This window comes from Octopus bimaculoides, chromosome 2 (assembly GCF_001194135.2).
Source record: "Octopus bimaculoides isolate UCB-OBI-ISO-001 chromosome 2, ASM119413v2, whole genome shotgun sequence".
Taxonomy (NCBI): Eukaryota; Metazoa; Mollusca; class Cephalopoda; order Octopoda; family Octopodidae; genus Octopus; species Octopus bimaculoides.
Genome location: NC_068982.1, coordinates 122,169,975 through 122,181,177, shown reverse-complemented (window position 1 = coordinate 122,181,177; position 11,203 = coordinate 122,169,975). Strand labels below are relative to the sequence as shown.

At 34.6% G+C, this 11,203-nt stretch overlaps 1 protein-coding gene across 1 annotated transcript in view; it reads left to right on the top strand.

The window, feature by feature from the left end:
* The window catches only part of LOC106877910 (uncharacterized), a 102,088-nt gene that overhangs the window by 56,529 nt on the left and 34,356 nt on the right, over positions 1 to 11,203 (top strand). The window contains exons 3-6 of the mRNA XM_014926961.2: positions 901 to 967; positions 6,375 to 6,450; positions 7,117 to 7,212; positions 9,774 to 9,849. Of these exons, the coding sequence (XP_014782447.1) occupies positions 901 to 967; positions 6,375 to 6,450; positions 7,117 to 7,212; positions 9,774 to 9,849 (315 nt within the window). The remainder of the gene's footprint in view (positions 1 to 900; positions 968 to 6,374; positions 6,451 to 7,116; positions 7,213 to 9,773; positions 9,850 to 11,203) is intronic.

Sequence of the window (11,203 nt, the reverse complement as noted above, 5' to 3'; positions counted from 1 at the left end):
TGTTAAACTATGTAATGGATTAATCTTCTTCTAACAGGCTTCCACATAGCCTCTGTTGACCAAGCTTCACTCACAAGGCTTTTGTTCACCCAGGGTCATGGTATAAGCCCAAGGTGCTGAACAATAGGATAGAACCCAAAACCATGCAGTTGAAAAGTAATTGTTTTAACTCTACAGCCATGCATGAATATTTGTATGTACATATAGGTGCAACATAAATGCATGTTGATGTTTGTAAGTTGTAACATAAAAGATATGATCATTCATGCTCTCAAATTAATCTTGCATTAATCCAAGTTTTACAAGAATATAAAATCACTTCTCCATTATCATCATTGTCGTCATCATCGTCATCATCATCATCATTATCAATAGTCATTTAATGTCCAGCTTCCATGCTAGCATAGATTAGACAGTTTGACAGGGCCTGAGAAGTTGAAGGAAAGAAGCGAATTATCTGTCAATGTCCACTTTGGTATGGGTTCTATGGCTGGACACCCTTCCTAATGCCTACTATTTTACAGAATGTGCTTGATGCTTCTTCATGGCAGCAGAACTAGTGAAGATTGCTTCATAAGTTGCTAGACTAAGGGCCTAAAGTGGCTCCTATTAATGAGGGTGAACAGAAGAGAGAGTAGGTGATGATTCTAGGTGGAGGAATGTGGGATGGTAAGCAAGAAAAGAGGATGGGGAGTTTTGTAGGGAACTGGAAGAAGGAAGGTATCAGTGACAAGGTTGAGAAAAAGGTTTGGACAGAGTTGAACATAAATAACTATTTAAACCAAAGCACATACAATACAAATAATAAAAGACAGAGACATATTGATCCAAAAAATTCTCAAATCAAATTAAATAAAACAAAAACAAAATAAAAATCTATTATTTTTCCTATAATTTCAGAATTAAAAGAAATCAGCCAGTTGTTACTTGCTTCTTTTGCTGATCCCAATGAACAGGATTTTAAAGGGTAAGTAATGATTTATGTATACAAGAAACTCTTTAATGAATTGAAAGTGGTGCCTCAGTAGGGGCTTGACCACAATGCCTCAAATATTACAGGATTTAAACTTAGGTATGGCTGTGTGTTAAGACGTTTGCTTCCCAACCACATGGTTTTGGGTTCAGTCTCACAGTGTGACATCTTGGGTTGGTGTCTTCTACTATAGCCCTGAGCTGACCAATACCTTGTGAGTGGATTTGGTAGATGGAAACTGAAAGAAGCACATCATGTGCGTGTGTGTGTGTGTGTGTGTGTGTGTCATGTTGTGTTTGTTTCCTACCACTGCTTAACAAATTGTGTTGGTTTATTTATGTCCATGTAACTTGATGGGTTGGCAAAAGTGATAAATAGAATAAGTACTTTGAAAAAGAATAAATACAGAAGTCCTGGAGGTGATTTGTTCAACTAAAACCCTTCAAGGCTGTATCCCAGCATGGCTGCAGTCCAGTGATTAAAACAAGTAAAACATAAAAGATAATTTTTTACTTATAAAGCCATTACATTGCTTTTTTAAATGATTAACCAGAAGATGGCCAGTGTCCAACCTTTGTGACCCTACCTAGTTGGTGAGAATGATGCAGTTGATGCTCAGTATAAACAGATCAACATTTGCAAGAAAAGTATGAGAAGAGAGAGGATTCTAGAGATTTATAGTCCTAAGGAGAAAATACTAGACAAAGTAATTTACACAAACTTTGTGCAGTTAGACACAGTGCAGTGACTGGAACAAGTGAGACATAGGCAAGTGGGCCAAGTCAGAAGAGTAGAGAATGTAAAAAGGGGAAAAGCATACATTTTTGGCCCAGTTTTTAGAGAATAAATCATTGACAATCAGTCAAATACATCCAGCCTAGGATGTCTCTGTCTGCAGTTGGAACACTACTGCATACATACAAGCAAGTACTCCACTATGGGTCTTACTGAATGTTTCTACACAGACGTACACATATCATCATCATCATCATCATTTTAACATTCACTTGTCCATGCTTGCATGAGTCAGATGGAATTTATTGAAGCAGATTTTGTACAACCAGATGGCCTTCCTCTCACCAACCCTCACCTTGAAATAGGTGATGTAATACCTGACCATGGTCAGATGTGTTTTTTATGTCTGACCATGGAAGACTGGAAACAGACAACATTGCCAGTATCATAGTGATGCATGCTAATGGCCATCAAGAGTACATACATACATTCATGTAAAAAGTGAGGCAATAATGGGGTAGCGATTTATGTAAAAACAACAAAATAATGGGTTCATTAGGTTAAGTTTTATTTGTAAAATACAGTTGCTTTGAATTTACTTCAGAAGGAGGTCTATGTTTGTGGTGGTTAGTTAGGGTAGGGGCACTAGGAAAGTGGCCCAGGTGTCAAGGTGAGGCAGCAACCTGAAAAAGTTTGGAAACCACTGCATTATGATAATCACAACTATGACAATGAAAGCAAGAATAATGACAGTGATTATTCTAGTTATGTTGGTGAGAATGATTAGAACTATGATAAGCAGACACATATTGTTTATTTAAGACAACAACCTTGATTTCTATTTAGACTCTAACAACAACAAAAGCACATTACACACCTTATTTGGTGAATATAAAAATGTTGTTACTATTAAGAAAAATATTTTTAACAGAATATTTATATTCATGTCTTCAAAAATGTTATTTTATTGATCAGTAGGTTTAGATCATATTTTTCCCTCACCTTTGTTTTTGTTTTTTGTTTTCTATTTTACCAATCTTTGAAAGGTTAAAAACCTGCATAAGCAGTTTCAAGTGTCATTGTGTATTTCTGAGTGCATATGTTTGTGTGTATGCATGCATGCACATGCTTGTGTGTGTGAGAGAGAGAGAGAGAGAGAGAGAGAGAGCAGGGAAGAATAAATGACTAAGTGTAGATGTATATTTTAAACAAGTATATGACTTCAAAATATAATATAGTTGGAAAACAGGCCAATTACAACTATCTGAACTGGACAGAGAGAAGATTATAAAGAAGAAAAGGAATACAAACAACAATTTGAAATTAAACATATTGATTTCATCTCAAATCCTTCATCTTGAAACTGTGAAAGTCTGATAAAAGTAATTTTGTGTTGCAATTTTCTTAAAATATTCCACTTAGTCTCAATATAGCAGGAATTTCTGGAATAGAAAATTCCTATTATTTCTAATCTTAAAGTTATTGATTTCTTACAAATTTCTTGTTCATTGCTCTGAGCAAAGTAAATTAGTTATGATTAGTAAAAAGCAATTTATATTTCTTTTTTTTTCCTCTCCAAATTTGTTCTTCTGAAAATGGCAGCAACTCATTTTATTTGAAATTAAAATCAAAGAAAGAATGAGAAACAAATACCATTGTTAAAATTTGGTAAAAGTGTGTTATTCTACACAGAGAAAATATTTTGAGATAATATCTTTACCTATGTGTTTTCTATCTAAACAATAATATTTCTCAATTTCTAAGGTGCAAGACTAAGACAATCATGTTAGCAATATTACTTTCATCCAATTGTTGCTTCTATTTTTGTTGTTGTTATAATAGATGGTGGGGTGGCAGAAAGTAGTGGAATCACAGAAATGGTAGAGTACTGGACTCAATGCCTTGTTGTATGTTGTTCCTCTGTTTTCTGATTTAAATTAGAATACCTTTTTAGGTTTTTTCCTTGTTTTGTTTTGTTTTTTTTTCATTGTTTTTGTTTGTATTTTTTACTAGATCCAGTTAAATGATTATTATATGACTTAATTTTACTGTATCTGTCTCTGCAATTATTCACAATGTACTTCCACATTGTACCTAGTTCTTTTAAGTTATCAGACCATTTAATATTTACTAAATTATACAGTGACTGTTCCTATTATGATCTGTAGCACCACAAGATACCTAATCCTTCTTTCAAGTTATTATGCCACTCAGATTTTATTCATCGAAAGGTCAATATATCAATCAAGTCATTTTGTCTGGCAGTATAAATATAAACCATACTTCTCTGAAGAGGTCTAATAAGATCAAAACATATCTTGAGTTGTCACCATACAGTCAAGATCAGACTCACAGACTCCTACATTTGTTTTTTAATTAATTTAAATTAATTAAACTTTCAAGGTTATTTCCACTGTTGTTTATTTCTTTTACTTTTAAACAGAGTTGTTACTTGTTAGGTTCCTGATTCTTCTTTCTTGTCATCAATGTAATGTTAATTAAAATTTCTTGGTTCACTACATTAAATTTGTTAACATGATGAATGAGCTGAATATGGATTGTGAGAAGTTTATAGATAACTATATGTAGCAAGCTAAGCACTGCTAGCTCACATGTCTTCTGAGCAAATTTACCATGTTTCATTGTATCTATGGTGCCAAATGTTTTAACCCATTAGATATCAGTCCACCTGAGACTGCCCCTTGTTCTATGATATAAACTTCCTGTCTAAAGTGGTCTAAATTAAAACCTTCAATCAAAATTTCATGTTACTCTGTTCCAAACAAAGTTATTTTACTAACTTCCTAAATATTTTCAAAATTAATTGAAACAAAGTCAGTATATTCCAGCAGAAATACGGTAACAAAATGGTTAAGAAAAATTTACTTTCAATAGACAGGAGTCATATTCAAGAGAGGACTCACCTTATGCCTTTATTCATTTTGTGGTTGCTTGAAGTTGGTTGTGGTGGTAGTGAGTTGTGCATAGGTATGAGATTTTGCTTGTATTAGATTAATTCTCATCCAATGAACATCAAAAAATTACAGGTAAATAAGTGATCTTTTCAGTTGATGGAGTTGTCAGGTATTAGAGATATTATTCATTATATGATAGAAATAGATGGTAGACTTAATCTATCACTCATTTTAACACCACCACTTGTGGCTCTCGAGGGTGCTTTTAGTGGAGTCTGCTCTGTTGTGACCATTCAGGCCAGATTTTCTGTCTGAAGATAAATTCCTCACTTCTTACCATCAATCTTTGGATGCTGCCCTTCCTCTTCTGAATCATCATCATCATCATCATCATATCCAATTTTCCATACTTGCATGGGTCAGACAGAATTTGTTGAGGGAAATTTCCTACAGAAAGATGCTCTTCCTTTTGCCAACCCTTACTTGTTTCCAAGCAAGGTAATATTTCCCCATGAGCAGACATGTTTTCGTAGAAGACCAGAAACAAATGATACCACTTTTATGACAGTTACACTTGTTTACAACTATCTCATGATATCAAGATGAAGAGGGACAAACACCATACAGACACACAGACATACACACACACACATATATATATATATGGCCTTCTCTCAATTTCTGTCTATCAAATCTACTCACAAAAATTTGGTTGACCTGGTACAATAGTAGAAGACACTTGCACAAGATGCCACATTGTGGGACTGAACTCAAGATAACATGATTGGGAAGCAAGCTTTTTAACCACACAACCATGCTTACACCATACCTGACTTACTTTTGTGGAAAAAAAAAAAGATGAGAAGGTTACAATAGAGTTGCTTAGTAATATATAAACACAATGTATATTGGATGGTAAATTGTAACAGTTTGGTGATTGTGTTTTGTGTGTGTTGCATGATGCATTAGTGTTAGATGCTGATTCTATAAAGTACATATGTAGGGGCCCGTATGCTATTATTGGAGGTCAGTTGTGTTGAGTATGTATTATCTGTGTTGTGCAGAAAGTGTACTTATGATATGTACTACTATTAAATTGAAATTTTCTTGCATAGGACAAGGGTTATACTTAGCAGGGCTATTTTTTTTTGACTGTGTAGAGTTTATAAGCCATGGTGTGGTTTTTATATTTTTGTCCATATATTTCTTTATCAAACCTAGTGCTGCAATAACTATTGTTACTGTTTTAACTTTTACACTCTATATCTTGCTTATTTTCATTTTAAGGTCCTTTTACTTTATTAGTTAAAATATTTGTTCCTGTCTTTCATAATTAAATCTAGATAGTTTGCTTTGATCTCCCTTATCAGCCTGGACAGACACAGTCTCTAAATATTGTAGCCAGATTGTTTTAATATACTCTGGTTTATGTTTATATCACAATATGGTCATGAAATACCAGTCAGGCACTTAATTATCTAATTAATTAATTAACAGAATCCCTTACCTTATAAATCTAAGGCCATAAGCCAATGTGAGATTATAATTATCAACTTTGTTTCTCTTCCTTCTGGTAATCATCTCCCATAGAGTGTTTGAAAGTGCATGTCCATCAATAAACCACTGTGAGTATCAATCTGCTTAGACACACTAGAATCTCAGTTGATAATTTAGAAATATACAGTTACAGTATTTCTCCAGAGGACTTTCATTTGATTCTGATGTATATTTAATACTGTTTTATCTTCCAGAAATACCGCTCTTCATATGGCTGTGTTTTGTGGCCGAGCTGACTTGATGGAACTTCTTCTGCAAAATGGAAGTAAAGTAGGTATCCTTACTAAAAAATCTTTTTCATTAATGATTTATTAACAGAGAAAATTCAAACACCACCTCAACATTGATAATTTAACAGTTTTATCACAGAATAGTCATGTTAGACATTTAAAAACAGACTTATACAGTTGTATTCACTTTGTGTTCTTTTAACAGTTTTGTATATGTATACTATACAGTATCATTAGTTTCCATCACACATTTCTAACCTGATCACTGGCACAATTCCACTGCATATAGTAATAGTATCACCACTGCTTTGTTCACTATAAATTGTTTCCTGGACACAGGCACACATGTCAGAAAATAGGACAGTCAGTTGAAGTGTTATTTACTGAGCTAGTTTATTGTCTTATTCAGAAGAGACCTTCAGCTGAAGAACCACTTCCACCTGTACCCTCTAACGAGTACTGGCATTAAACTTGGATACATGCAACAGGCAACAATACATCAAAGCATTGAGTTATTCTTGGACCAGAGAACTGGTTCAAATGTTTGCAGCCATGAGGATTTTCTAACTGCACCCAAGAGCTAGGTATTGGTACTGAAGCAAACGATAGACAGTGGTGGGGGGTTTCAATAATCCTCTACTTTCCCTTATAAATGTGTGTGTGTTTGTATCAATCTTCTAAATGAATGTATTTCTTTAAATTGCAGGTGAACATACAGAACAGTGATGGTAATACACCTCTCCATATTGCTTGCCAATGTGACTGTGATAACAGAGTTTTAGTTATGCTGAAACTTTTAACGGTAGCTATTTCATATTTGTTTCAAATCTCTCACAAAGCATTAGTGTAATATCATTTCCATTCAACTAAAAACATCACCACTTGAATGAATGAATGTAAAGTGTATGCTTTTTCTTTTTCTTTTCTTTTTTTTCTTTGTATGTTCATTCATTTTATGTCCATCTTACCATATTTTTTGAGACAGGGTTTCACTGCCAGAGGCTCTTCTTGATGCCAACCATTACCTATTTTTCAAATAAGGGATTTTTTTTAATTTCACAGTGATACAATCATCATATCATCGTTTTACTCAAATGATAACTGGCAGAGATGTGGAAAATCAATATTAATGTGAGCACACACGCACACACGCACACACACGTGCACACACACACACACACACACACACACACACACACATGCATGCACACATGTTTTTCTGTTATTTCTTTAGCTTGTTTCAGGCATTGAACTGTGGCTATATTGGACCATTGTATTGAAGGATTTATTTGAACAAATTGAATCCAGCACATATTTTACATTTGGTATCTATTCCATCAGTCTCTTTTTGCCAAACTACTTAGTTAAGAGAAAACTTCCACACAGTTTCTGTCTACCAAATTCACTCTAGAAATTGGTCAATCTAGGATGATAATAAAATACATGTTGAAAGTGCTGTGCAGTGAGACTGAACCCAAAACCACATAGTTGCAAAGCAAACTTCTTAGCTTCACACACTCATGCTTGCCCCTCTGCTGGTGCAGTATGGTTGAATGGTTAAGAAGTTCACTTTTCCAGCATTGATAAGAAGGCCTTCAACCAACATAGACTAACAGGCAACAGTATATTGAGATTTTATACAGCAATTCTACATCAGTCTGTGGAATATGGAATTTTGATGACCACATTAACTGAATGTTTCTAAGTACATTGAAGTTTAAAATATATGCTAATGTTCTTCATTGAGTCACAGTTTAATTTAAAGTTGTCACTGAAACTAATTTGGAAGACATTACAATATCATATTAGAGTATTCACCCACCCCTTTACAAACATATGTACAATACACACGTTATTACTACAGAAGCATAACATGTCGCATCTTCATAACAACCAACACACAACTTTATCATCAACAAGAGGTATAGCATCTGAGAGAGACTGTTAAGGTCACCAGCAGAATTTACAGGTATAAATAGACTGGACATGGAGAGAACACAACATGCCGAAAATTTCATACTGCACTCTATATTCTTAAATTACATGTTCAACCCTCAGCTAGGCAGAGGCATAGTTTATCAGCAAGAACAAATCTGTGGGCTGCTCTTAATTATTTTGTCAACTACCTGTGTCCTAGCTTTGCTGAATAGAACTGATCTGGGGCTACACAAAAACAATAACTGTTTATTACTACCAACATGCTTTCATTACAACTACCTTCATTCTTATAAATGTTTGACTTGTGTTGATATAAGAAATAATGATAATAAGTATTGTTGAGAGGTTTGCATGTCATTTGAGTTGGTCAATGAAGGTACACTTCAGGAGTATGTTGGGTGGCTTTATTAACAACAAGTAATTTTTATTTGGTTCGAATGACATGAGTGTTTTTGTTTCACTTTTGACACGTAATACTTAAATAGTGGAGGAGGTATGATGTTGCTGTGGGTTGGAAGTATGCAAGAAGTTAAATTGTTTTTTTACTAAAACACAACCGTAAAATTTGAATGAAATTGGTTGTGTAGTTCTGGAGTTTTAGGAATTCACACAGACACACACACACGCAGGCACACAGACATATATTCTCAATTTTATATATATATAGATGTGTAGTGTACATATGGATGTCATTGTTGGTTGCAAGAATAATAACTGAAGCAAACTTATGAACATTTAACTTGATATTTATTGCTGAATATAATGATATTTAGTGTTGGCTATTTACAATGAACAATATTTAAAACTGCCAAATAGGAGAGAGAGAAACTATGCTGCATCCATAGAAGTTACTTATGCAATATTGTGTGAATGTTCAGGACAGACAGTCTGTCTGAGAAGCTGAAGTTGTCTGCACAAATGTCCAGAACCATCTGCATGGCAAAAGGGAAGGAAAATGAATCAGTCAGCCGCCACCTTCAATACTCTGAAGTGAATTGAGTGCTAGAAACAGTTTTTATTGGGGACAAGAGGTTAAATTGTTGAGCATTCATGAAAACCACATCACACCACAACCTCACGCTGATTCGTTGATTTATAGATCCATCACATGAAACTGTGGTGGTTTACTCATGATGTCTGGCCAAGTATCTAGCAGTTAGGTTTCAGATCACCACTACAGTATCATTATTAAATCTTACATATATTTGTAACACAAAGAATTAATAATATTACCCAACTAACTATCCCACCAAGATTCATCTTTCTGGGATGTTAAAACAAACACAACTCAAGTATCTAGGTTGATTTCATTCTCCTAAAATGTGTGGTCTTGTGTCTGTACTAGAAATCAATATTCTCTCATTTATCTTGAAATTTGAACTAAAAACCTTTTTTTTTTAAATGCACTTTTTCAATGTATTTCAGGCTGGAGCTAATATACAGATGGTTAATAAAGTTTCAGCAACTCCTCTAGATGTAGCAGCTATGTATAATAAGAAAGGTAAGTGATACACTTCTAGATTACATCCTTATTAAAACTTTTTGTTTATTTGTTAGTCTGAATGGAGGCAGTGCAATGGCCATAATCTCTTTTAGTTATCTTGCAGGAGAGACGAGAATAGAGCTAACTGAAAAGGATTAGCATGGATAATGATTGTTGTATTGTTGCATATGACCCGGGTCAACTTGTATTATCAAACCTGTGATCACAATACTACACCCATGGCTATCTTATATTTTATATTTATTTGCACATAGTGTAATTACAAACAAAACTATTCAATGTGTTATTTTTTTTTTATAAGAGAGAAGGGTGTGATATGAAGAAGATTTAGCTGCTATTATCTGGTTGCATGGTCATGTAATGGCTTGGCTGCTATTATTAACTGGTCGGTTCATATGGATAATGGACATTCTATATTGTTAAAAACTACCCTTACACAGTGGCAAACTACTCTTCTATCATACTGTAAAGTATTGTATTGTTTATTATTTGTTAGTTGGTAAGAGAAAGCGAAGGGAAAATGCCCAAATTTTTAATCTTTAGCATCTCTAGAAAGTGTTGTGGGAATATCTAAATGAAGTTGATACAGTTAATATTTAGTTGAAATTAAGGCAGTGAGCTGGCAGAAACGTTAGCATGCTGGGTGAAATGCTTAGTGGTAGTTTATCTATGTTCTGAGTCCAAATTCCACCGAGGTTGACTTTACCTTTCATCCTTTTGGGGGTCATAAATTAAGTACCAGTTGCATACTGGGGTCGATCTAATCAACTGGCCCCCTCCCCCCAAATTTCGGGCCTTGTGCCTAGAGTAGAAAAGAATATTTAGTTGAAATTATTTCCAGCTAAAAGCTGAAAAGAAAACATTTGGTGCAGATTTAGATTTGGAAATGTGTTTAGTGGGTGAAATGTTGGAAAGGCATGTGGGATTTAGGAGAGGATAGTATTAAGCCTGGAATACAGGAACTTGTAATACTTCTATAAGAGTTAAGAAAGAGATTTGGCTGGTGATGTCAGGTTGTTACTGAATGCTGACTTGCATATTTGATATGTATCGTCAACATCATCAGCATCATCATCAATGTCACCATTTAACATCCATTTTCCATGCTGGCATGGGTTGGGCAGTGATTGGAGCTGGCAAACCAGAAGGTTGAGCCAAGGTCTAGCATCTGTTTTGGCATGGTTTCTGTGGCTAGATGCCCTTCCTAACACCAATCACTTTACAGTGTGTACTGCATGCTTTTTTGTGGCACCAGCACCAGTGAGGTTACCAAGTAACTTGCAAAACAAGACAAAGTCCTTTCAACTGGGGAGGGGAGGGATAGTATCAACACTGTTTGTGTTTTTTTTTT